The sequence below is a fragment of the Rhinopithecus roxellana genome, chromosome 20 (assembly GCF_007565055.1).
Source record: "Rhinopithecus roxellana isolate Shanxi Qingling chromosome 20, ASM756505v1, whole genome shotgun sequence".
Classification (NCBI taxonomy): domain Eukaryota; kingdom Metazoa; phylum Chordata; class Mammalia; order Primates; family Cercopithecidae; genus Rhinopithecus; species Rhinopithecus roxellana.
In genome coordinates, this window is record NC_044568.1 from 51,442,150 (window position 1) to 51,469,376 (window position 27,227).

The 27,227-nt window shown below is 56.1% G+C and overlaps 1 protein-coding gene and 1 pseudogene across 1 annotated transcript; both read right to left on the reverse strand.

Moving 5' to 3' along the window:
• Positions 1-847, reverse strand: LOC104656010 (annotated as a pseudogene).
• A 9,682-nt stretch (positions 848-10,529) lies between these two features.
• On the reverse strand, positions 10,530-15,263 carry FOXF1 (forkhead box F1). The gene is made up of 2 exons (XM_010355603.2): positions 13,434-15,263; positions 10,530-12,086 (listed from the first exon to the last, which is right to left on the reverse strand). The coding sequence occupies exons 1-2, from the start codon at positions 14,563-14,565 to the stop codon at positions 11,926-11,928; spliced, it is 1,293 nt and encodes a 430-aa protein (XP_010353905.2). The 5' UTR covers positions 14,566-15,263; the 3' UTR covers positions 10,530-11,925.
• Positions 15,264-27,227: the final 11,964 nt, after the last annotated feature.

A 27,227-nucleotide genomic window follows, 5' to 3' on the forward strand; every position in this document is an offset into this window, starting at 1 on the left:
ATTTGTATTATTTTAATTATTTTTATGTACAGAAAACTCAACAGTGTACACTTAACCCAGTTGAGTGGCAAGTTCTTTCATCTTTGCCTTTTTGAGCTTGGCAATGCGAGCCACAGACTCGGGACCCAGGACATTGCCTCCCCAGTGACGGCGGATCTCATCGCATCTGTCATTGTAATTGGTCCTGATAGCTTCCACCAGCTTAGCCAAAGCGCCTTTGTCTTCCGAGTACACCTGCGTGAAGGCGACGGTCATGCAGGTCTTCCTGTGGACTAGACGGCCCAGTCTTGCCTTCCCCTCGATAATGCAGTAAGTGACCCCATTTTACGACACAAGGCAGGCAGGAAGACAGCTGGCTCGATGGAATCCACGTCGTGTGCAGTCTCCACCAGCTGAGCTTTCTTGTTCTCCACCGAGGTGGTGACAGTGTTAACTCCTGCTCAAAGGACAGGTGGTCTCTTAGTGGGGACGTCCCCTTTGCTGGTAGCTTTCTTCTCGGCCCGAGCCAACAGCCTCTGCTGCTTCTGCTTTGTCTCGGGTCTGTACTCGTGGGCCAGCCTAAGCAGCTGAGGAGGTCTGGCGGTCCAGGGCCTGGGTGAACTGGTTAATCACAGGAGGCGCTTTCGGCCGCTTATAGAGGGTGGCTCTCTGCCGCTGCAACCTGATAAGAGTAGGGCCATTTCACAAAGCGGGTGAGGTCCCTTTTGGACTGGATGTCCTGGCCAGTGCCAAAATTCTTAGGCCTTGTCTCAAGCAGGGGATTCACCACTGTCTCGGCCTCCTGCTTCTTCACGACAGCAGCGGCTGGAGCCACCTTCTTCCCCTTAGCCTTCTTTTCTTTCGGCATCTTAGGCAGTGGGAAGAGAGAGCACAACTTGGATTTCTAAATTGTGCCACACATAAAAATAAATCCCAGGCTAATTCAATATTGTAACAAAATATAAGAGGCAGCCAGGTGCGGTGGCTCACGCCTGTAATCCCAGCACTTTGGGAGGCCAAGGCAGGCGGATCACGAGGTCAGGAGTTCGGGACCAGCCTGGCCAACATGGTGAAACCCATCTCTACTAAAAATACAAAAATTAGCCAGGCATGGTGGTGGGCACCTGTAATCCCAGCTACTTAGAGGCTGAAGCAGGAGAATGGCTTGAACCTGGGAGGGGGAGGTTGCAGTGAGCCGAGACCGCGCCCTTGCTTTGGAGACAGTAGAAGTCTTTATTAATGTTGGGATAGGAAAGGGCTTCATAAGCAAGACCTTGAATTTCAAGAGGAATCTATTCCTTTGTCCCCCTTAGAAAGTCAGGTTTTGACTGGTGCAGAATCCAAATGAACCCACCAAGATGAACTATCTGAAGAGGACTTCTCCAAGCAGCAGAATTAACCAGGCCAGGTTATGTAGTTATTCCATGTCAGCCTTTTTTTGTTGTTGTTTTTTTTTTTTTGAGATGGAGTCTCACTCTGTCACTCAGGCTGGAGTGCAATGGTGCAATCTCTGCTCACTGCAACCTCCACCTCCCAGGTTCAAGTGATTCTCCTGCCTCAGCCTCCTGAGTAGCTGGGATTACAGGTATGTGCCACCACGCCTGGCTAATTTTTGTACTTTTAATAGAGACGAGGTTTCACCATGTTGGCCAGGCTGGACTCGCACTCCTGACCTCAACCACCTGCCTCGGCCTCCTAAAGTGCGAGGATTACAGGCATAAGCCACTGTGGTCAGCCCCGCATCAGCCTGTCTCATGCTGCCAGGTACAACAGATAAAGCACCTTTCAGCATCAGCCATGTGAAAATAAGGCCAGTGAGCCCAGCGCTCCCCAAGGGCAAGTTGAGAAGGTATGGGAGAGTCTGCCTCTCCCAGTTCACATCTTGTTTCTATTAATATGAAAGAGGAGGAAGAAGTTCCTAGAACAGCCCAGTTCTACCTTCTGGAAAAGCACTGTCAGCTTCAGGATGAAGCCCAAACCCCTGGCTCTTTTTCTCTCCCACCTTTCATAGCTCCTCCCTGCAGTCCCACCACACTGCTCAGGAAAACGATGGGACACACCTGGCTGCCGGCCCCTGGCATCTTACCATGGCTCTGCACCCTCAGTTGAGCGGCAGGCTGTGACACAGGTGCCAGCGTTCCCGGAGTCTATTGACATTCGCAGTGTTTTTTCCACATATGGTTTCTATGTGAAGTCAAGTCTGAGTGATGCAAATAGTTCCTAATTATTTTTCAGTAAGATAATAGAGAACAGCAGTGGCGGCTGTGGGAAGAAGCACCTCTGAAACCTGCTGTTCTTCATTCAAAGTGTGACAAGTCTAGTTCTGCAGTATGTTGAAACTGATGTTTGCGCAGGGTTCCCCCCGTGCTGCAGGATAACCACAGGCAGGCGAAGGTGCAGTGGGACTCCAAAAGCCAGCAGTGTGGGCTGGCCAGAAGACAGCAGCAGCAGAATCGTCACGCCACCTTAACCAAAGCACCACTGGGATTTCCACGGGTGCTTTTCTCATGCTTGTCACTGTGCATAGGTGACTTTTTAAATTTTATTTTTATTTTTTAGTGTTACTTAAATCATTTTTGGAACAATAGGATAAAAACCTTGTATAACATTTGTCTACTTCTAAAAACAATTTCTAGAATGCTCAGGGCAAAGGCTTGGTGTTCCACTTACATAGGCAAATGTGTCTGTTCCTGAGTCTGGCTGCACAGGTTGGATCAGCACCCAGGCTGCCCGGGGAGCCAGCCCCCAGCACACACTCCCAACTCTGTAAGGAGGAAAAATGCTCTCCCCGGTTTTGCCAATGAAAAGACTGAGATCCCGAAGGAGGAAGTGACTTTCCCCCTGCCCGGTCCCACAGTCAGTGCCGGCAGAGCTAAGCCCAGTAAAGGTGGCCTCCTCAAGCCAGTGCCTATTTCACAGCCAAGGTTACTGAAATGCAGAGAGGAGTCAGTTTGCCCACACAGGTGCCCCTGTGTGCAGGGAGTAAAGCCCCGGTTGCAGCAGCAGCTGACCACAGGTTGAGCCACCAACACCCCTGTGCCTTCCTTCACTGGGGATTGTCCCCTGCTTGCCACTGGACGTAGGAAGAGGCAGACAAAGCCAGGCGTGTTTCCTGGAAGAGAAAAGCAGGGTCCTGTGGAGCAGTGGGGGCTTCTACCAGATCACACGGTGCACAGTGCAGAGGTGCATTGGGGACCAGGGCTGCTCAGTCAGAAGCCAGCAGGAGTCCCTGTCTTGTGTGCCCTGAACCCATCAACTCTGATCTGCACATCGCCACCCTGTGACCTGCGGCCAGCCCACCGTGCGACAGCCCCGCATGACCCTGGTCCTGTTGCTGGAAGTAGCCCCATATTTGATTGCATTTGTAGATGAAGAAACTGAGGCATAGAGTATTGGCTGCTTGTTTCCTGGTGCATTGCAGAGCCGCAGGTTCAGGGGATCTGGGAGTCCCTCTCCTGTCCACCTCTCCCTGCCACCCACTGCCCCAGCAAGTCCCCATGACTTTGCCAATCTCAGTGGTCATCCTGTGTTTTTACCAGAGACCATCTGAGCACTTGTTCAAACAAGCAGAGACGTTTAGGGAGCCCACACTGCCATTCCCACGAACACGGCAGCACTCCTTCCCGTGAATGGAACCTTTTGTTTTTGATGTCCATAAATCGCAGGGGTCGGAATGGAGCTGACGTGTGACCATGTGGTTTGGGCATTTTGCACTCTGCATGGTTTGGAAGCAACGAGCTCAGCCCCTGAGTGCCGAATTGTGAGCAAATTAACCATCCCTGCCCACCTTGGAGGGTGAATTAGCTCACTTAAGCCTTAGAAGAGTCCCAGGAAGCACGTACCACTGTTTCCCTTTTCCAGATAAGAAAGGTGTAGCTCAGAAGGGCTTTGTGACTCCCGGGGGTCTCACAGCAGAGCCAGTCATAGCACCAAGCCCCTCCCTGCAGGGCGGAGAAAGTTGTCCTCCTGAGAAACACCAAGTGCTCATCTCTTGACCACAAGCAGGTCCTCAGGGGTAACGAAGCCACCGCAGCTTGTCAGAACAGAGAGACCATTTAATGGTCGAAGAGTGCCGTGCTGGAGCCAGGCACACCAGGGTTTGCACCATGTCCTGGCCGTGTGGCCTCTAAGTGCTTGCCCTCTCTGTGCCTGGTTTCTTCACTGTAAGCCTTTCACAGATTATTATTTAAGCCTCACAGCAGTGCTGTGGGAGCCCTGCTCTTACCATCGTCCCCGCTGTACCGATGGGGAAGCTGAGGTGAGCAGAAGAGAGACACCTGTGCAGGCTCATGAAGTTGAGAAGAGGTGGAGCCAGGCCTTGAACCCAGGCCCTGTGACTCCAGTGCTCTGACCCACTACCTCCCTTATCTGCTCCTCGTAGAACCACGGGGTCCTTGAGGGTGCAGGAAGATGTCTCCTGTGGCCACCAGAGCACAGCTGTCTCACTCAGGAACGGGGTTGGAAGTCACTTTTACTTACTTCGTTTCACTTTAATAAAGTTTTATTTTTTTTATTTGGAATAAGCCACATCATTTGTGTAATTAGAAAAAGACTACATTAACTGACCCGCTGACCAGATAAAATCAAATCAAATAAAAAGCCAGCTACCCCTTGACAAAGATCAAAGGGCCTGAAATAGGGCAATCAATCAGGTTCATTCCTCGCATCCGTGGTTGCCCAGCCTGGTGGGATCAATTTTCCTGATGGGACTGATTTTTAGGGCCCAACAGTATCTGCGCCAAGTGGACAGCAGGTGGCGCTGCCTCCTCGTAGAGAAACAGCCGAGCGCGAAATCGCTGGGGCGGGTCAGAGGCTGCGCTGCAAGAAGGACCCTGCTGCCCTGGGCCCTCTTCTGTTTCCCAAGAGGTTTCCTGACCCTGAGTTCTCTCCCTGGGGCGGGCATCGCGACGAAGGCCCCTGGGAAGTGAGCCAGGACAGCTGCCCTCCTGTCCCCATGGCCCACATTTGCTATGGCCTCACCCAGCCTCCCCTGGCTGCCTCCTCTTGCCCTTCCCACTTCGCTGGCCCGCCCTGCACCTGGACCGAGGTGGCGCAGTCCTCTCTGCTCACCCAAGCTGGTGACCCTGCCGAGGAGTCACAGCAGAAAGCCCGGGTGGGCCAGTGCTTCCTGCCTCACGGAAATGCCATGCACTGATAGATCACGGCCTGTCTCGGGGGAAGTGTCCAGAACAGAAATGTTGCTGTCCTCTTCCAGGGACATTTGCAGACTCAGCATGCTTCCCGGTGGCCCAGACCCCAGACCTGCTGGGCAACACGGGGTGGGAGGAACACGTGGTCCGTGCCTGCTCCCTGGAGTGCTGGTGGTGGTTTCCATAAGATGCCTTCAGCGACTGGTCACAGCGCTACAGCACTCTCAAGAGCCCTGCGTGTGGTATTGCTCCTCCCTAGGCTGCCACCCCACGGACATAGAACATTGTCCAAAATAAGGGAGGATGCCTGCACCTGGCCCCAGAGACCCCCTGCCCCTGCTCTGCCAGGTTTCCTCTTGGTTGTGTCGCCAGTGAGCGTCCTGCACTGTAGGATGAGAGAAAGACCACCACAGGGACCCTGCAGACGCCGCATCTGGCCAGCTTTCTGCCTCTGCTCAGGACATTTGTGGTCATCCTGGCCTTTGTGTCGTCAGTCTCTTCAGAGTGTCCACATGACCCCAGGTGTCCCGATGCTGGAAGCAGCTGGATGGTCCTGCAAGACATGGCCCTGTGTATTCAGCTGCTGGGCAGCGCATGACCTGGACATCTGCTCCAAAAGGGACTGCACACTTTCCCACCTCAATGCCAGCTGCTGTGCAACCACCACACACTTGCTCCCCTGCCAGTGGGTTGGGTCAACAGGGCACTGGGCGGTCCATCTGTGATGACAGGTGTGTGTCAACATGTCTATCACAAATCTAGTCTAGTGCAGTGGTGGACACGTAGCCAGGGCCTCGTGTGGAGAGGATAGTTCTGCAACGGTTCCCCTCTGTCCGTCTGTCATTTCATGCTGACAGTGTTTTCTTTTATTTCGTTTAAGAGCTTAATTGAGCAATGAACAATTCGCAAATTGGACAGCCTTCCAGCCAGAGTCAGCTAGGAGACCCCCCAACTGCCACGATGTTTTATGCTTGCAGATAGTAGGCGTTCCTCTGCCCCTGCCCACCCCCAAAGCACATGAAGACAGAATTGTCAAAGGCCCGTGATTTCCTCTGGGCCCTACAACAAGTCAGCATCCCTTCATGGATGGATGCGACCCCTCCCTAGCTGTCCCACCCTGCCGGCCACATGGCCCAGGACACTGCCCCTGGGTTCAGCTGCAGAAGACACTGGAAAAGGGCCTTCCTCCTTAACACAGAGCCCAGAACTCTGAGGTATTGGTCCCCAGAAGTTTCCATAAACAGTGTGGAAGTGGCCACAGTGCTGTGCAGCCGGCCTCTTCTGATCACCCACTTCCATCTGAAGTTTTTCTCAGCTGGTCTAAGGGGACCACAGGAAGCAAAGGAAGCTTCCATGGCAGGCCATGGTGGAACCCGTGAATCACAGTCGGAACCCTGAGAGGGGGTGAAGGTCAGGGTCTGAGCTGTGCTGGCTGCTAGGCCAGCCCCTGCCGCACCTGCATGCCCCCTCCTAGCTCAGCTGGAAGGCAAGAGGGGGTCTGACAGCATGTGTTCGGAGACTCTGACTCTCTGTGGTCCTGCCCATTGCCGCCCCTCCTCTGGAGGCCGGAAGCCAGCAGAGGCTAGATCATGGAGCCCATGGAAACTTTCCTTTTTCCACTAGGCCCTGTGGATGCAGGCACATGGGTGTCCAAGAGCCGTGTGGAATAATGGCGAGGGACACAGGCTTCCAGGTCAGAAAGTACTGCGCCTGAGTCCAAATTCCACGTCTTACCAGCCATGTCGGGAGCAGTCACTGACCCTCCCTGAGCTCAGGGTCTACCTCCAAAACAAGTAGAGTAACAAGGGCGGAGCTGAGTTGAGGCAGGAGCAAACAGGGGTGGACTGGGATGCCCATGTGGGAAGAAGGCGTGCCCCAGCCCAGCGTTCACATGGTACGCCTGCAAATGTGGCCATGGTGCCTGTTTGCCTGGCCTCCAAGTTCTCTCAACCAGCTGCTGCTACAGACACATGGGCCTGATCCAGCAGGCAGGCAGGAGGGGGCAGCAGAGGCCGCTCAGAGCAACCTTGACCAGCGTGGGAGAACAGACCCAAACTAGCGCTCTCCAGGACCACCCGGCTTATCTGTGAACACCATGGACTTCTGGGCCTCCCCTCCGGAGATTCTAATCAGTAGCTGTCAGGGACCCCTCAAATCTGCTGTTTAAACAGACACCCCAAATATTTCTGATGAGGGTGATTCCTGGGCTGGACTCTGATAGTTACCATCAGAGGTGAAGCCACTGGGCTCAGGGGGCTTCTGATCTCCCACTTCCCCGTGGGGTCATCCGCAGGACTCAGATGCCTAGGAGGGGTCAGGGACGTTTGGGGAGATTCTAGTGGCTGGTGTATGTTGGCATCCTAAGCCCTAAGCCACTGTGAAAATTCTCTGCCCAGCTATGTGAGCCACCTTCCTTATCCCTGGGAAGGGAGGGAAAGTCCGTGAAGATGGGAATGTAGCTGTCCCCACGCTGGGATCAGAAGTCCCTGAGCAGAGGGCCTTATAAAATATGGATTTTTTCCACCTCTTATGATTCCCACAACCCCACAAGCAGACACACACACTACCACCACTCCACACTGGACCCACTAGATGTCTCAGCGAGAAAAGCCAGGTCTGACCGGCCACTCCTGTCTGGGTACCAAGGAACCAGGCCACCCCTTTACTCCTTAGAAGCATCTGCCTTATTAACCACGGCCTGCATAGGTCCACCAGGATTGTACTATTAGAGACGAGGAAACCAAGGCTCAGCGGCCACTTGTCTTGCTCAGGTTGGGGTGGCCGCAGAGGAGGAACCCTAGCTCCTTTGGAGCTCCTTTAAGCGAAAGCTGCCTGCTGGTGGGTGGCTGGAAGGCCTGGAGCCATACCCTTGTGGCCACCAACCCCTCCAGCCCCCAAAGAGAAAAAGAGAACAAAAAGAGCACACCTCTGTGGCCCAGGCGCCTTCCCATCAGAAGCCCACACCCCAGGCGCCTTCCTGCCGGGCGACTGGCTCTGCTGGCCTGGACGGGCCCTGGGGGTGAGCTCCAGGAGGCGAAGTCCCGCTTCCTTGGGGCTGAAGGGACCGGAGGTCCCGCCCAGGCGCTTCTGCTGCTCGGGGCTACAACGGGAAAGCCGCTGAGGCTCGAGTGCGTCCAAGGCGTCGGCCCCGCACGGAGAACTGCGGCGTCCGCGGATGTGTAATCCACACGCAGAAACCCTGCGGCAAGCATCTCCTACCCCTGCTCCAAGCATCTCCTACCCCTGCTCCAAGCATCTCCTACCCCTGCTCCGGGCTTTATTACAGAGGGGATTTCATGTCAAGGGGCATCTTGACTTGTCTGTTCCAGCGCAAAATCCTTAAAATAGATGAAAAGATTGTGAATTAATTCTACGTTATTCCAGGACAAAAACCCCTAAGATAATACGGAGCGATTATGAATTAATTCTACCTAGGACGCCTCTGTGCTAGCGGATCCTAGGGGTCCTTTATGCACGCAGGGCGCGTAATTTCGCACCAGCCTCAGGAGCCCTTTGCGATTTCAGCCTGTGACTTGCCATGCTGGGCGCGCTTTTGTGGCGTCGCGCAGCGGTGGGAGCTTCACCCGCAACCCCTGTGCCAGCCCAGGACGCAATGGACTCCGAGGAGGACACAGCCCAGCTGAGCGCAGTCTCGGCGCTGCAGCAGCGGCGGCGCGAAATCTCGGACGCGGCCGCCGAGGCAGTTTCGCCTGCGTTATCTGGCCCTTCCGGGCTTGCCTGGAGCCAGGATCTCCTTGCGGGAAGGCTGGACTTTCCCTCTCATTACCAGGCCGCAAGTCAGGCCGGAAGACCGAGGCCGGTCACCGTCCCCGGGCAATCCGTACCGGTTTTCCTACACAAGCCCCTCTGGGTGCCTCCTGCCCCGCGAGACCTGGACATGGGTGTGCTGGGAGATCCCGCTGAAGCGAAGGCAAGGAGATGAACAGGAAACCGGGCTTTGCCACCGCCCTGGACCGTCGTCCAGCGGCGCCAAAGCCATGCACAACCACCGCGCACAGGGGCCTCTGGCCCGCCAGGGCGCCAAGTGAGTGGGTGCAGGGGCTGGAGACTCCGCAGAAGAAAACCTGGGAGCTCGCAGTTGGGTTTCTCCTAATCAGCCCCTCTTCCCCGGAGCCTCTGCCCTAACTGGGCCGCAGCCTCTGCGGGAGAGAGGAGGGGCTCCCAGCTCCTCTAGCCTGCAGAGGCTGACCGGACGCGAGCGCAGCGTTCCCGCGCTAGGAGGCCTGGGGACTCTTCTCAGGACTGGGTTTCCGGGCTCTGGTGGGAGGCGGCGGGTATAGAGGAGACCTGCGCCCCAGGAGGACCGCCTTCTCCGCCTGCTGCGAACCTGCTCTTGGAGCGCGGGGCCAGGCGCCTGCGGCCGGCAGAACCTGACCTGATGCTTCGGCCCGCCGGAGACCCCAAGGGATGGAGTCGCTCGTCTTTTCTTGTCCCCTTTATCTCGATTTTATAGACAGCGGTTAGTTTGGGACATTAATTGCCCAGGCGAGTTTATTGATAATTTTGATGTAACAGAGCACCGGAGAAATTACCCCCACGTCCAAAATGTCAACTCTGAGAAGAACCAGGTTCAGAGACTCACGACCCCACGACGCAAGACACTGCGGTGGGTCTGGAAGGGCCGCACCAACAATGTGACTTACTGTGTTTGTTTTCCTCCCTAGCCGGGAATTGGAATAGCAAGAGAGTGGTCAGTGGAAGACACAAGCGTCAAAAAATACTTTTTCCCCAGAGGCGACGAACTGTGACTTAGGAGATAAACGTTACAGGATTGGAAAGGTACCTGTCACCCGGCCCACCAAGGGCCCTTTTGGCTCATTTAGATTTTACTTGATTTACTATGGGGGAAAACCAAGAACAAGCCACCAAATAGCTGAAACAAAACAAGACAAAACCAACAACTACAAAAATCCCTTAAAGTTGATTCATGATTTTTAACAGCTACAGCAAGAGAACAAGAAAGTCTGAAACCCAAAGTAAAACTCTCACTGGTCTTGTAGTGGCAAAAAATATATATATTATGTACATGGACACATATGTATATACATATATATGTGCACAAATATGGTTTAATTGGTGTTCCCTAGGGGAAGGAGGTCTACAGTATGCTTTAAACATTGGATTATTTCTTCAAAACGATCAATGACATTTAGAGGGGCAAAGGGCTCTTCTTAAAAAACAGAAGCCAAGAAAAATAGTTCCTCTTGTCCAACGTTTACTTCAAAGTGGAATGAAGAGTGAAGAGGAGGATTTGCCAAAAAAGAAAACAGTATTCAGAATCACCCAAAATTTTTAAAAGTCTAGAGATCCAAAGCCTGTTTCCCCCCCCCCCCCTCTATCTTTGGGAGTCTGTAAGGTATTCTGCAATCTCAATCCCAATAAAAGACTCATGCAATTTTATTTCTAGTTGATACAATTTTAAAGGCCAAGTACAAATGTTATACATTTTTATTTTTGTTCTTTTTTTAGGAAAAAATACACAAAAGGCAAAACATCCTCAAATGGTCTTTTTCTACAGTGCAGAAGGAAATTTCAAATTTCAAATCCGTGTCACCAATGCTGCACTCTAGCAGCCAAAATACAAAAAAAAAAAAAAAAAAAAAAAAAAAAAGGAGGGAGGGTAGTCCTTCATATTATATATATATTTATATAAAACATATGGAAATTTGTTTTTACACCGATCGGTCTTTGTTTCAAATTTACAATGGATATCTAAAAACAAATTCTACACGGCAAATATTGCCAACAAGTTACACCATTAATACTGATAAACGGAGGAGCCTGCGCGGTGCTTTGATTATTAGGGAAAGAAAGTAGAATAAATAAACAGGAGCCTTGTCACAGCTTTTAAAAGTGCCTTAAGCTTTCTGCGCCCCGCAATCCTGAATCCGCGCGGCCACCGGGCCGTCCTAGTCCCTGCGTCGCGCTGTGTTCGGCTCCTTCTCGGACCAGAAAGTTTACAGTAGAGGCTGGGAGAGAGAAAAATACCCACTGAAAAAGTCCAAATAAAATTCAAGACAAAACATAACAGAAAAGGCTGAAGCGAAGGAAGAAGAGGAACATGGAAGGGGACGGAGGCAGACGCCGGGACGGCCGCTTGCTTCGTGGCTCCTTCAATTTTCTGTTTAAAGACGGACAGTGGCTTCCGAAATGCAAGTTGTTCGCACAAAGATCCACCTGCGGTCCACGGAGGAGGCTTCCGAGGTGGGGAGGGAGATCGGGAGGGAGATCCGAGCTCTTGTCACCTCCCGCTCCCCGCAAAAGACAGCTCTAAAGGGAGACTTGCGCATTCCAAAACATTCTTTCAAAAAAAATAAAAAATAAAAAGATAAATACTCAACCAAAAAATAAAAGTATTTGATAATGATTGGTCTCACGTTTGCCTTTCTTCTAAAAATCTTCCTCCACTTCTGCCATTGGCCGGAAGGAGGGGGGACCGCAGCAGAATTCCTGTGTGGATGCGGAAGGCTTTCCCCTGCACAGCACCGTCTCAGCCGGGTTCAACAGGATCAAAAACCTTTATTTACCAACGGCTGCAGTCAGATCAGACCCACCACTACCATTTCTTAACAATTTTGAGGGGGTGAGGAAGGAGGTGCCAACCGTAGCGCTGTGTCTTTGCGTTGGGGATTCCTTGCCAAAAACTCCTGTTGCGGAGGGGTGGAACCCTTTTCTTCTGCCGACGGTTATACCTCGAGAATAAAGCAGTTTCTTGTGCCAGTCCAGGGTCCCTGTGACCCGCCTGCCTGCACCAGGAGAGCTGGCGGCGGCAGCTTCACATCACGCAAGGCTTGATGTCTTGGTAGGTGACCTGCTGGTGATAGTAGGAACCCCCGCCGGCCGAGTGCATGGAAGAGGACGCCATGGCGTTGAAAGAGAAGACAAACTCCTTTCGATCACACATGCTGGGCGACTGCGAGTGATACCGCGGGATGCCTGCAAGGCGAGGCGACAGGAGGGGTTGGGGGAGCAGAAGAGTTAGCCACGGTGGCTCAGAGTTCAGGCGGAGGAGCAGCGCTCCTGGGGCGCACAAGGCCTGCCAGCCTGGCTCCGGAGCACGGCGGCCTACCCGCCCTCCTCCCGGCCTTCCGGCTGCGCACCCAAGGAAAAGACTCCAGAACACTTGCCACGGCCTCGCTCCCCGCAGTGCCTGCCTGCTGCGTGCCTGTCCAGCCTCCGACCCCGCGCAGGGGCCCAGGGGGAAGTGGTGAGGGAGGCTAAGTGGAGGGCCCCTAACTCCCATGGCCATCACCGCCAGGGCAGCCGCCCCCTCCCCGCCGACCTCAGAGGCTCCCACTGCCGACCGGGTGGAAGAAGAGGCCAGTGCGGAGCCAGCCCAGGCTCGCAGCAGGGGTGAGAAGAAGCTTCTCCAGAGTACAGGCCCCTGCGCGGAGAAGTCCCCCGCGGATAGCCTGCCTAAGGCCTCCAGGCCTGCCTCCTGCCTCCTGGGGTTGCTGACAGCTGACCCTGGATGGGCCCTGGCGAGCTCACTCCAGCTTTTACCAGAGCTGGGCCTGCAGGCTACGGGAAACCTGGGGCAGAATCAGGAGGCGAGGCTGCCGCATCTCCCTTGGCAGATGCTTCTGTATGTTTGGGGTGTTGGGGTATCAGGGGTGTTGGGGGTGTGGAGGCCTGAAAACTTGGATCCTAAAAAAAAATGGAGCCCCCATGGCCCGGCCTGCAGCTCTGACCCTCTGGGGCCTGGCCATGCACCGCCCTGCCTCCCTCACCACAAAATGCCCCTGGACTCAGCTGTGGCTCTGCCAAGCCTGGTCCCCTGAAGGCCGGGGCTGAGCCTCTGAGCGCTGGCCCAGCGGCTTTGGGCCTAACTCTTCCGTTCTGCCCAGCCTCAAGCAGAGGCAGCTCTCCAGGCAATGTGAGGGCCACCACCGGGGAGGGAGGGCCATCTGGCCAGGGCTGGGAGCCTTGGGTCCATCCCAGGACCTTTCCAAAGTGTAAAGGGACTTAAGGGACACAAAAGGACTTAGGGCACTGGGGTCTGGGAAATCTTGCTAAGGACCGGCCTACCTGGTCAGGCCTGGAGCAGCGGGCAGCTGGAGTTGGAACAGAAAGAGAAACAGATTGGCCCAAACTAGGCTCAAGAGAGGTAGTCACTCTTCAAAGGGGGAGAGGTGGGGCAAAGAGGCACCTTGGGGAGGTGGTGCCTCCCCTCAGCCTTGGGGTTCCGACCACAGAAGTGCAGGGGCTCGCCCCTGGCTGGGTCCCGCTGCCACTCAGATTCGACTTTCCGGGGACCAGGACGCCCTCGGCCTCCCCACTCACCTTGCAGCTCGGCTGGGGCGTTGTGGCTGTTCTGGTGCAGATACGGCTGCTCCAGGGAGTGCGTGGAGAGGCTGCCGGACAGGGGGTTGGCCGCGGGATTACAGGGGGACAGGGGCTGCTGCTTGATGTAAGAGGCGCCGCTGTTGAGTGCCGCGGAGGCCGAGGGCGGCCAGGCCGCCGCCGAGCCCGAATAGACGGCGTGCGGCTCCATGACCCCTCCGGCGCCGGTGGGCAGCAGCGGGGAGGCGGGCACAGAGCTGTCGTGGTGCGGGTACTCGCCGGCCGCCGCGCCGCCGCAGCTGCCCATGTACGAGTGGCCGCCGTTGGAGGGCAGGTGGGGCACCGAGTGGCTGGGCAGGGCCATGCCGTCCACGTTGCCCGGCAAGTGGCCGTTCATCATGCCAAGGCCGCCCTCCAGCGCCAGGCTGTTGGGCGGGCACGAGAGGCCGCCGGCCGAGCCCTGGAAGCCGTAGGTGTCCGGGAGGTGGTTAAAGCCGAGCCCGTTCATCATGCTGTACATAGGCTTGAGCGCCTGGCATTTCCTTCGGAAGCCGCGCGGCCGCCGCCGAAAGGAGCCCTCCTCGAACATGAACTCGCTGGCCGGGTCGATGGTCCAGTAGTGGCCCTTGCCGGGCCGCCCGAGGCCCTTGGGTAGCTTGATGAAGCACTCGTTGAGTGAGAGGTTGTGGCGCACGGAGTTCTTCCAGCCCTGGTAGGAGCCGCGGAAGAAGGGGAAGCGGCTCTGCAGGAACTGGTAGATCTCGCTGAGCGTCAGGCGCTTGGTGGGCGAGCTCTGGATGGCCATGACGATGAGCGCAATGTAGGAGTAGGGCGGCTTCTCAGGGCGCCGGATGCCGGCGTTGGTCTTCTTGGCCTTGGACGGGCCGGACGACGCGGGGTCCATGGCCGCGCCGCCTCCCCCGCCGCCGCCGCCGCCGCCGCCGTGCGGTGGCTGCTGCTTCTCGGGCGCCGAAGACATCGGGTGGCTGCTGCCGCCGCCGCCGCTGCCGCCGCTGCTCTGCGCCGCGGACGGGCCGGGAGGAGGAGGAGGAGGAGGAAGAGGACGAGGGGGGGGAAGAGGGCGAGGGGGAGGGGGCTGCGCGCGCGGGGCTGGCTGCACCTCTGCCGTCATCGGCGGCCACTTCTCCCGAGCGAGCCGCTGCGCGCCCGCCCCCGCGCTCCCGCCCGCCCTCCCCGAGGAGCTGCTGGATCCGCCGGCGGTTGGCTCAGAGCCCCTCTCTCTCCAACGCCCGCCTCCCCCACCTCTCTCCTCCCTCTTTCTCGCCCTCCCACAAGGAAAGAAGCCGAGCTGAGGCCGAGGGCAGCCCAGGCGGAGGCCGTGAGGAAGCTACCCCCGCCGGTATTTTTGTGGGGGAGGCACCACCTCCAGGGCTTACGGCCGTGCGCCCCACCCGGGAGCGGCCTGGGTCCCCGCCGCCCGCGGCGCTCGGCTGCGAGATTCCGGCCGAGAGAGCCTTCACTTCATCTCCGCTCGGCGGCGTCTCGAGGTCGGCGTAAGACCCTCCCGGAGTTCCCTCCCTCCGTCCCTGCCCCCTCGGGCCCCCGCGTCGGGGGGCGCTTAAAGAGCCCCCACTCTCGCCGCCCTGGGGCCGCCAACAAAATCCGCCCCGCCTCCACCAACCTGGCGAGCAAGTGTTAATGCGCCCTCCTCCCGCGGTTCAGCCCCGATGCGCGCAGGACCCCGCCTTCCCCGCCCGGGCGGCGCGGCGGGAAACGCGCCCTGGGCCAGGGCCTTCCCCGACGCGCACAGCCCTGTGGCAAATCGCAAGTGCGGTGGCCTCCCGGTCGTGACCATCGCGGGCACAGCCGGCTCGACTCCGGTCCTCCTGGCCGGCCGGCGTAAGTTCCCGCGAGGGACCGCCTACCCACTCTCCCCGCCCCGGGAAGGACTGCGCCGCGCCCGGGATTTTTCGGACTCGCCCAGCAGCTTGCGAGCGGGCGGGCAGCCGCTGGGGCAGAGCGCAGGCGGAAAACGAAAGCGCAGCACGAGTCGCGGCCGCTTTGTCTCGGGTGCCGCGGGCCTGATGGGGGTGAGTGAGAACCCGCTGGCCCAGCGGCGACCCAAACCGCACAGGCCCCGGAACAAGCTGCGTGCTCAGTCACTCACCCATGCCCGCACACCCTTGCGCTCTTGTGCACACGTTAGCACACACATACATTTCTTGATGCACATGCAAACCCGGTAAATTACGCAAACAGACGTGTAAACACACCCATGCGTGTGTGCACACTCATGTGCAGAGGGCGCTCAGGCATGTGCGCACCTACTAATGCGCTCGCTGACACAGAAGCTTAAGGCCCACAGGAGCTTAAGTTCGCACTCACTCCCACTCACGCGTACACATGCCACACTCGAATCTGAACTCACACGTAGTTCAGTTGCCCTCCCCCACTCCCAACACACACTGAAAACCCGCCTATTTGGCCCCGCGGCCCCGTTTTCAAAGCGCAGGTCCGATTTCCCGAGAGATGGCAAAGGCCCTGGCAGGAAGTTTACAGGGTTTAACGTAAACAAGTTCTGGGGGATTCTTTAATAATAATAATAGAGAATTCCGCGTGCGCAGGGCGGGATGGGGGAGTTGGCCTAATGCCCCTGTGGGCTCGGCCTGCCGCCGCCGCGGGGGCCTCTGACACTGCGCGCCAGGCCAGGTTCCTGAGAGCAGACAGCGCGGGCGGGGAGCGCGGGCCAGGGCGGCCCTCGCGCGCCTGGCTGCCAGCCCGCAGGGGGCTCGCACGCAGACCTGCGCTTGCCACCTCAGCCCTAGGGTGCGGGCTGGGGGCGGTGGAGCCAGGGAAGGTGGTGCGGAGAGCCGAGCGCAGGAGCTCCGGCGCAACGCTGTGCGCACAGACCCAGGTGAGTGCTGCTCTCGCACGGACTGCTGGGTGCAGGGCCCGGCCTCTTCCTCCAGGGTTCCCGGTTGGGAAGAGGGGGGCGAGGGGTGTTTTCGCGGGTCATCGCGAGGAGCCTAGAGGCCAAGCCTCGGCGCGAGCTGGGGCGAGAGGCGTGTGCCGGGCTCGCAGCACTGCCCGCGGCGCGGCGCGTTCAAAGCCCACCCGCCTCTCGGGTTTCTCCCGATTCCTTGTCTTTCGCTAACTACCCGCCCCCACCTTCATTGCTCGGACGCCTTCATTTTCGGCGGGAGACTCCTTGTCGCCTTTGGGGCGCCTGGCACGTCGGTGCGAGGAGCTGGGGGGCTCGCCGGAGCAGCCTGCCGGGCTGTCGCCGCCTCCTCCCCCAGATCCGCGCTCACGGGAGAAGAGAGCCGCCTTCGTGCTGTCCTTCCGCTGGCCTCTCTGGGTCTCCGCGCTCAGAGAGCCTGGCCCGCCTAGGGAAAGAATGAGTGGGGGACGTGACCCGTAGTGTGTGGTTGTGCATTCACGCAGGTAAACGTTCTCTGGCAGACCCGCTTCCACTTCACACCATCAGTTCAGCCTCCGCGGACACAGATACGCTCCGCACCGCCCACGGCCTCGAACACCCTTCCCACAGCGACCCTCACAGCTCAGGCGCCCCCCAACCCTTGGAACAACACACAGGCCTGCCCAACGGGGAGGGCACACTTTGGTTTAAGTTCATACCTCATGCACGCCCACGTGTTCTGCACTGCGCGTTCGCCCACGCATAGCCAGGCGCCACGCGCAAATAATCATAAGTACCGCCGCTCCACACGTGCGCACGCGTCCACGCACACACGCATTCTCACATTCTCTACTCTCCCCACTTCTTTTCTTTCTTTTTTTTTTGTTGGCAAATGGCAGTTGCAGGTGAGGAGACTCTGGCCTCCGGAGGAAAGTTCTGTTCCCAGGAAGGGGTCGCTACTGCCGACTGCCAGAGCACATCTGGCCTTTAGCAGAGGTGAGCAGGGAAGCTGCACAGCTCTTAAGCCAGCTAGGGCTCTCTGCATCCTGCAGCTCTCTGCAAGTGGAAATAACATTCTCCCTTCCCCTCGCCCCTCCCCCACTCATGGGGTGCCTTCAAAGTGAGGGGGTCTCTAAAGCATGAGGTTGGGGAGCCCTTTCCCAGCAGCCTCCTTCGCTCTTGGGCCCTCTTCAGTTGGGGAAGGGAAGCAGCAGGTCCCATCTTTGGCTAACCCAGAGATCCTTTTTTTCTCCCTTACCACCCGTCTTTCTACCCTTTCACCCGCTCTGACAGCAAACCAGATCTTACAGGCCAGCCAGCCATGGAGTCCAGGGTAAGAGCCGGCCTAGTAGGCCTGGGAGTCTCAGGAAAGCCAAAGATGGAGGCTCTCCTCAACTGCTAATCTCTACTGCTGGGTGTGTGTAGAAGTGGGGGTGTGAGAGAGGAGGGTAATTAGCTCCCAACTCTGTAATTTGGAGGGGACCCCCTGAATTCTGGGGAAAACCACAGTTGTAGCAAGAAGGGCTTTCCTTCATGCCCGGAGACTGCATTCTCGGCTCTTAAAATGTCCCTGAGAGGTCTTCCTTAATCCTACATTTTTAGGATGGAGAAACTGAGGCCCACATGGACTTGGCACTCATCAGCCAGCGCTGAGAGGTGAACATCTCTCTGTCTGCCCTCCGTGCGCCCAAGGACAAAATATCCTGGCGTTTCACTCTTCCGGGTGCCTCTGTGTAGGCTGGAAGTGGAGAGAGTGGGGCTTAGAAAAGAAATGCCTCTGCTGTCACCACATAGCCCTGGCTTCCCAGGCCCAAGGGGACAGAGGGCCCCATTGGAGAACTGATGGTGATAAAATAGCAATGACAACTACAAATACTATAATAGTAGGCTCATCCACTGCTGCCCAGGCACCAGGCGCTGCTCCTCACTCCACAAACTGCCCTTGTCTGCTCCTAACCTTCCTCTTGGCTGTCAATTCTTTGAAAGCTAGTCAGACCTGCCCCCACCCCCAGAAGGTGCATATTTGTGACATTCATAGAATGATTTTGAAGGTTTCACCAAATGCCTGGAGCCCATCTGTGAACCTGTGAGGCACGAACCATGAACACAGGACTCCGGTTAAATGTCCCTAAGAAACCTGCTTAATATTCCCCGATGCCCCTACCAAGTCAGTATAATTTCCCTCTTCCCTCACAGAGGGAGCTCGGTGAGGTCACTCTAGATCCTAGGTCACCCTGCAGAGCCAGTATCCAAACCTGGCCTGATTGCAGAACCAGGGCGTTAAGTGTCCTGACCACGGGGTGAGGTCCCGCGGTGCTCAGGGCAGAGGGGCCCCTCTGCCGTGAACCCCAAAGGCAGGGGAATTTGAACTCGCCCCACCACGTAGGGATGATGCATACGCTCTTTGTGCCTTAGTTTCTTTATCTGAAAAATGGAACTCATCATGGTTCCTATTTCTTAGGGTCATACGGAAGGTTGGACCAGACCATGCACGGAAGGCTTAGGTTGTACAAACAGAAACAAAAACCCCAGGGGCTCAGTTCCAGGGATGGAGGAGAAAATGCAGACAGGGACAGAGATCGCCGGCAGCCTTTTGCTCCTGGATTAAAATCCATGAAGACCGGCCCCCTCCCACCCCAAAACAAATCTGCGCCCCAGCTCCGGCCCCAGGAATCCTGAAATTGGCGGAGAGGGATTGACGGGGGTGTGTAAAAACAGACACGCCTGCGACGTCTCCCACTCCCCAGGCCCAAGGTATTTTTACTAGCTAATTGCTTAAGTGAAGCCGCCCGGGCCGAGAGCGCGCCGTAACCCGAGCGGGGAACCAGATCCCGCTCCGAGGGAGCCCGGGCCGGCCGCGCGGGCGGGGCAGGGGGCCGCCGACCACCCACTGCGAGGGCAGCCGCCCAGCCGGCCGCCGCCGCCCCTGCTCGGCAATAACGCCGAACCCGCGCCCTCGTCGCCCCCGCTCCCTCCAACCCCCTGCGAGGCGAGGTTCAAACGACGCCTCAAGGTAGGGCGGCCAGCCAGGACCCGACGCGGGAGCTAGGCGGGAGGGAAGCGGCCTGTCCTGGGGGCTTGGGAAGGGAGGGAAGGAGGACCCGGCAGGGGGAAACGAAACTTCACGGCCGGCGGAGGGGAGCGGGAGGTATATTTGTGGGTGAAAGTGCAGCCCTGGGGACTAGGGGACTGGAGAAATATCAGGTCCAGCGGGTGGATTATAAGATGATCTGTGTACAGATACCTGAGATACTTCTCGCACACTCCAGATGTGCAAGCGTCATGCTGCTGGCGTGCAGAGGGCTGTGGCCCGCACAGCCAGCACAGGGAAGGGAAGACCCTAGGTCCCCCTTGGCAGAAGAGTGTGAGGTGGGCGTCCAGTGTGAGTGGTTGGGCGCACAGAACAGCGAGAACTGTGCAAATATATCAGCCTCTGTGCGGGACAATCCAGAAGGATGTCGGTACCATGCGGTGGTTTCACGCCTAATGAATATTTTAAGATGTGAGCAATGCAACTTGTTATGGAAACCGAATATTTGAGTCACAAAATGAGGTGCTTTCTACACAGAATATGAGCAAATGTGTGCACAGCATAATAGTGTTATGTACACAGAATCTTTCAGATGTGTGCAGGATAGCATGTTACACACACGTTACATGTTGCTCTGGGAGGTGTGCACCAAATAACGTATTCCAGACAGAGTACTGCAGGCTCTGTGAGCATAAAACCTGGGATACACGTAGGCTGTGTGTGCCCTGCAATGGGTTCCATGCAGGGTGCACTTAAAATTGTATATAGTGCAGTGCCTGAGGCAACAGAACTCCATGGGAGACCCATGGATGCAAAACGAATTCTGGCTACAGCACGTTGCAACCACAGGGTCCACGTGGTGACCAGTACTCTCTCCACCCAAGCGTCAGGGCATGGGTGCACAGTAGCGCATGGCTATGTGAAGGGAAAACTGTCCCAAGGTTTCCACACCACCTGACATGCAGTCATAGTAAGAAGGCAATAATGCAGTGACCACACAGCGAACGGTTTCGGAGCCCTGCCTGTGCCCTGGCTAGGCACTTCAAGGTCATCATCAGCTCACAAAATCCCACTGTAATGCTGTAAGGAAGATTCTCTTTTGATCTCAGGTCCCAGGGAAGCGAAATGACACTCCGACTTTATTTTTGTAGCCATCAGGTGACATTTACCGGCTTTGTGGCTCCGGGAGGAGAGTGGTGGCAGCTCTTGGTGTGGTGTGGAGATGGACGGACAAGTGTGGTGGGTTCCCAGTGGGCCTGTGAGAGGCCGTGTGCTCAGGGCACAGAGCCACCTATCTGCAGTGGGCAGAGGGAAGACGCAGGGGCAGGCGAGATGTACGGAACCTGCAGCAGAAAAGGCCCCACATCCTGGGATCCCCCAGTGTCTGGGGGTGATGGCACTATCAGGAGAGCTCCTGGCTTGAGCCACACGTATTAGGGGTGCTGTCTTCACTTGTGCCTGCTGCTGCCTGATCAATCTCAAACCAAGGCAGTCAGTCAGTATCAGGTAGCCAGCCAGGCTCTGGGTTCCTCCCCAGACTCTTCATGGGGGTACCCCAAGGTGAGGAGGAGAGAAAGGCAGCACTCCCTGGTCTACCCAGCCCTGCCACACCCAGTTAGCACAGAGGGGGCTGGGAACCCACCTGTGGGGACCATCAAGGTTAAGTTTGGGGAGCAGCTGTGATGAGGGTGATCCCTGGCCCCAGGCCCTGGCAGTGAATCTCTTCTCAGCTGAACAACATAGAGAGGTTCATAGTTTGGTCATGAAAAAAAAAAAAAAAAAAAGGAAAAAATAAAAGAAAAAAGGAAAAAATTGAAAGGGGGAAAAAAAAGGAAAAAAAGAAAAGAAAAAAAGTTTGGTGCTTGTGCTGCTGCGGCCCGAGCTCGCCCCTTCCACCGGCCCTTTTACCCAAACGCACGCATTTTCCATGATGTTCTTCAAGGAAATATTTGACAACATTGCAGCCCAGGAATCTCCAGCCCTCTTCCCGGCGAGCTTTTCAGATTTCTTGCATCTGCAGTACATGTGGCTCGTAAAAGCAGAAAGCGCCTCAGACAGTGAGCTTCCCGGTGTTCCCTTGCTGGACGCGGGGCCCATCTGCAGCTCTGTCTTCCCACAGAGGCAGTGCCTGAAGCATCCCGATAGACTTTTAATCTCTGCTTCCTGGACAGTTGTGCTTGGAAAGATGGCAATAATATTTTCCTTACAGCATGAATGTGTGTGTATGGGGCGTGTAAGTTGGGGGGTGTTGAAGGGGCACCCAGAATTTGTTTCTGAGCAAAGGGCACATTGAAGGAGATTGATGACCAAAAGAGGCAGCAGAGAAAGAAAGGGAGCGGGCCTGTGACTCAGTGGCTCTCTGTGGAATTATAAGTCCTCCTGAGACGGGGAGGGAGCAAGGCAACAAAGAGAAAATAGATTGGAACATGAATGGGTTTCTAAAAGACAAACCAAACCAAAAGGAAAACATAAATTAAATTTCAGTAGGCAGGTGTTGTGTAGTTTCCGATTTGAAAGAGAGAGGTGCGATAGACGTGCATGCTCACCCCACAGGGAAGAGGAAATCAGAAACCAGGGAGACCCCTGGAAATGGGGACCATGGAAATAGAGGTGAAAGGGGAGCGCGCTCAGGTTTATTTCTTAATCAAAGGTAGCAATTTGCTCCCAGAAACCTGCTAATGTGGACACTCAACCTGTGCCCGTTGGTCTCCGTTTACGGCTTGTAATGCCCTGTCTATTCCCGTTTAGAAGTTGTTGAAAATGATGCAAACAAGTTTTTGTTTTGTTTTATTTTGTGTTAAGGGAGAAAACAAAATCCACTCAGCCAAGTGATGCCAGGCTTGGGAAGGGAGGAAGGTGTTTACCGGCTCAAAGATGCTGCCCACAGTCCCTGAGAAAATGGAGGCGCCTCCCTCTTCTCACACCCTCCTCCAAGGCCAGTTTGGGTCCTTTTTGTCCCAGCCGGGCTGTAGTTCAGCCACTCCAGGACCCCTTGAAGGACTGACACTTGGATGTGTGCAGACGTGTCCACACCCAGCAGCCGGTTTTATTTGTTTGTTTTGCAAAATCGATTGGAGAGCCGGATCCTGGGTGCCTGGCGTGGGCAAAGGTCGCACAGCCCCTGGGAAGTCAGTAAAGAAGGAAAGTTCAGGGTGGGAGCCAGGTGGGTTGCACACAGAACAGAGGCGCAGGGAGGCAGAGGGACCCCTGCCTACCCCAGACAGAGACCAAGGATATTCCCTCATCAGAATTCAGAGACATCTAGAGGCTCAGGGACAGGGGCAAGGCCCCAAGAGACATATACAGAGATTGTGGGACAATCAGGGACTCAGCACAGCGAGGGAGGCGTGGATGGAAGGCAAAGACGTGCAGAGAGACAGCAACACATACACACGCACAGGCACATACACGCACAAAACACATGCACACACACACCTCACACAGAGAGCACACAAATACACACAGAAAACACACAAATACACAGGCACACACAGAACACACAAATGCACACACAGGCACACACAGAGAACACACACATACAAGCACACGCATACACAGAACACATTCACGTGGATGGATTTCCTTGGTTGGCTGTAGGGAAGTATCCTGAGAAAGAAGGGGGTTTGGGGTGGCCAGAGCCCCACTCCAGAGGCCCCCATTCCTGGCTCTGAGTTTAAAACCCTGCTTATGCAAGAGGGGTCCGCAGAGGTGGAGAAGGGTTCAGTCTTGCCTCTGGTACCAGCTCTGGCCTTGAGCAAATGATTTAATCTCTCGGTGCCTCAGTTTCTTTATCTTACGGTGGGGATAACGTCAGTCCCTATCCACAGAGCTGACATGAGGACCAGGGAAGGGAAGGAACACCTGAAGTGTGTCCTGCAGGGTCCGGCAGGGGTGGAGGTGGGGAGATGGGCACCGTAAACTCAAACCACGGCCAAATTGTTAAACAAACAAATATAGGCATTAGTGATAGGGAGTGTGGGTCCCACCTGGTTAAGACTCTGCTCCACGGCTGTGTGACGTGGCCTTCTCTCTCTGTGCTTGGTTTTCCTCATCTGCAAAACAAGGACAATGCCAGCACCTCCCTTCTGGCTGGTTGAGCTGATTACATTCATTAGCAATTGTTAGCTGTGGTTGTTATTGGTAGCGGTGCAGAGCCCCTTCAAGCCTGGCAGTTTAGGGTCAGGGCCTGGCATACGCACAAGTGGGAGTCTAAGCTCTCATGTGCCAGTGGATGAGCACCTTCCACTCTGGGCTCTGGCAGGAGCCTGGGGGTCAGCCGGTGGCCTCCTTGAGCCCTTGGAGAACTCAGAATGACTTCTCAACACCAAGAAGGTGCACAGTCTCAGATGTAGCCCCCATTCTGTCATGGCTGGGCTTGGTCCCCAGTCACCCTCTGCAGCCAACAGAGCCCCTCATTAAGGGACCCCCTCCGCATTGCAGTGGCTGCCCGAGAACTGGGTCAGAATCCCACCTCACTGCCCCATCTGCTGTGTGGCCCCTGAGAAGCTTCTCGACCTCTCTGAGCCCCCTTTCTCTTTTGCAGGCTGGCAAGAATAACAGCCCCTGTGCCCTAGGGCAGCCATGAAGACTAAATAGAAGGATAATGCTGTTATAATTAGAGAACCGCTATCCTTCAAGAACCACTGAGCGCCCGCAGTGTGCAAGCACTGTGCTGAGGCATTGCTGTTATTTGGGCAGTTACTGTTCTGAAGCCCATTTCACAGACAGGAAAGCAAGGTGCAGCACAGAGGCAAACAGTAAGGGCCCAATAAATGCTGGACCGATTTTAAGGCACTTCCCTCCCTTCTCCTAAAGTCGAAAGTGCAGACCCCTGTGGCATCTGGACTCTGGGTTGCCTTTGGCAAGCCCAGGAAAAGCTCGGGGTTGCGGGGGAGGCTGGAAGAGGGGGAGGGGAAATGTCCTCATCTACTCGGAGTCTCTGGCAAAGTTAAGGCAGGTTTGAAAGCCCTCATGTCCCCCTTCCCCAACTTCCCACAACACCTAAGAACAAAATAACAGCTTCTAGCCTGGGGTCCTGCCTGGGACCACCTCGCCAGGGAAAGCAGGGGAAATCTGAGGCCTCCTGGGGAGGCCCCACCAACTCCCACCCCCACTTCCCGGCCTTCACTCCCCTACAGTCCAGTTTCTGAGAAATGACAGGGCGGGTGAAGGGTGGGGGTTTGGTCCTGAACACCCTCCCAACGTCATCACTCTGTTGCTGTTTTGCCTCGGGGTCGGGGGAGGCGCTCATTTGCCCTTTGCCCCTCCCTGGGTGTTCAGGGAGAATCTTTATTGAAGGCTTTTGCAAAGAATTGGAGCAGGAGGACTTTGAGCAAAGCGGGGCCCTTGGAGCAGCTTGGACTTAGCTCCTGGGAGGTCAGAGGAGCCCCTGTCCCCCACTCTGCAAAGCAGACCTCCCAGGGGAATTCCTGGGAGTAGGGGCCCCTGACTGGCCAGGCACTGTCTCTACCTGGGGTGTCCGAGAGACTGCTCCTGTGCTGCTCAACCTAAGGGTTGGAGCGCTCCTAGCGATGTAAATAACCGCGCCCTATCCCCGCGTCTTCACGATAATTAGTTTTGCCTCTCACTCCGTGCTCACCTTGTTACCAGCCAGCAGCTTTCTGACCTCTAGATTTAAAAATCAAATGGAGGCGAAACATTAACCACTCAAACTTTCTAGTCCTTTTATTTTGAAACGTATTTTCTCGCTGTTTGAAATACACCAAATCTTTAAACAATTTGATCACACAGAGATCCTAGCGCCTATTCGTTTTTAAAAGTAATTTCCGTGGTTCACTTGGTTTTCATATGTGCACTGCATTTCTCTACCCTAGTGCCAATTAACTCTCATCCCGGGAATATTTTCTTAATAGTTAGCAATTAATTACCTGCAAAAATTATATCCCTGACATAAGTAGATGTATAAGACCCGCTATTTTAAAAAGCATAAACCTCAAAAAATTTTAAATATTTTGTTATAAGCCCAAGGTCAGCATTGATCCTTTTATCTGGCCTCTCCTCCCACCTCCCTCAGGGTTTGAAAACCACTTCGTTCCCACTGTCAGCTGCAGGCAAAACTTTCTCTCCGCGGGGTCACTGTTTTTCCCCCAAAATTGAGCTGAGATCCATTTAATGCACCATGAAAACTAACTTAATTAGGAATCAAATTCACTGTTTTGTGAGACCAGCGGTAAGCGTCCAATTCTCCCTCCGCTGCCGCCCCCACATTTCTCTGCGTTTTTTGCATAGCCGCCTCTGCTGAAGTAGGTAGCTCCAGGGCAGCCGCCCCTTTGCCGCTGCCCACCTGCCCCTGACTTCTCTCTGTCTCTCTCTCTCCTTTTTAAGCAGCCGAGGCGCACTCTGGTTTTGCAAGTCTGACATTCTTTACGTCGCCTTCCCGGAAAAAATTTGTCCAGGGCTGGCGTTCGGCCGAGGCGGTGCATCTGACGCCCGGGAGAAGCAGAGCGCGTTTCTTTCCGCGAGGACCTGGGACCCCCGCGGGTTCCGGGGGCGCCACCCCTCGGCGTTGGGACCTGGCTGCGAGGCGGCTCCGCGGCCATCACGGCGCCGGCGGCGGCGGAAGGGTGCCGGGCAGACTCGGCTGGTGACTGCTGTTCTAGCTCTGCACCCAAGCGCTCCTCTCCACCGCGGTTTGGGCTAATGACGGGTCCTGCCGGCGTGAACGCCGTGTTTATTATACCTTCACCAGCCCAGGGGAGGGGTGCGCGCCTGAGCGCCTGGGGTCCAGGAACGCCGGAGCTGCAAAGCCGAAAACTTTTCAGGCTGAGAAAGGGACTTAGGGGCCCCCTCCCACCACGCCTTTTTCGCACTCGCTTGGCCTTGACTTGGTCAAGGGCGGATTCAGCCTGCTTTCAGGCCTCAGGGCCTCGGGGCTCCCGGGCGCACCTGGGACCCGCCCCCTTGAGGAGGCACCTTCTGGAAACCAAGGCCCCGCGCGTCTCCCGCCGGTACTGCCCCTAGGACGGTGGTGAAACTGCCCAGGCCCCGGGTATCACGATCATATTCAAACCCCAGCCCCTGCCCGCCCCAGCCAGTGGGGGAGAGGGTTGAGAGTGGGAGGCCTCGGCGCTGTTCTCTGGATGGGACTGAGATTGCCGCTAGACGGTGACGCCTGGGTGGGAATCTGAGGTTCATGAATCTGGGGTGCCTGGAACCGTGCTTTTCCCCGGAAAACCCAAGAAATGCACTTACAGTGCGAGATTGGTTGGGACGTGTCTATAGGGGCAACGGGAAATAGCGAGTACTAGGGATTATGTGTTAAGGGAGGGAAAGCAGATCGAAGGTCCATTACTTGCACATTTCTACGACGATTTGGGGCCTGAATCATCCAGAAAACCGGCTTTGTACTCCGCCTGACTGTGCCAGTGTAGACGGAGTCTGGGGCCGGGGCCAGCTGATTTTCCAATGCAGTGCCATTGCAGTCCCCGAAAGCCTCCCAATTTTTAAAATTTGGACAGTGCGGGCCGAAATTGGGGCACAGGCGGTGCGGGGGGGCGGGTGGGGGACGCACAGATGTGCGACTCCCGGGTTACTGTAGTAAGCTCTATTTGGGGCGGGGCGCGCCCGCGGAGACCTTGCGCGGCTGGAGGGACACGTGTACAGACGCGTGGGGGTGGGGTGGTTGTGAACCCGGGAACGCAGACCCGCGAGAACCGACAGATAGTGGCTGCGTCCACTTAACCCAGCGGCAGAGACCCCTCCCCATGATTGCTCTTCCTCCACCAAAAGCCCACCCCAGCAAGCGTGGGCCTCCAACCCCAGGCCGGAGGTCCCAGGCTGCGTCTCACCTCCCGCCCCCTTCCCCCGTCTCCGCCTTGCGTCCGGCTTAACGAAGACCGCTCGGGTTCCAACTCAATTAGCT

What these genes read in the sequence shown, in the direction of transcription:
- FOXF1 (XM_010355603.2), bottom strand. Translation starts at nt 14,565, where the DNA reads ATGACGGCAGAGGTGCAGCCAGCCCCGCGCGCGCAGCCCCCTCCCCCT. An exon ending in CGCCCCAGCCGAGCTGCAAG is followed by an intron (nt 12,087 to 13,433) that starts GTGAGTGGGGAG and finishes CTCGCCTTGCAG; the next exon opens with GCATCCCGCGGTATCACTCG.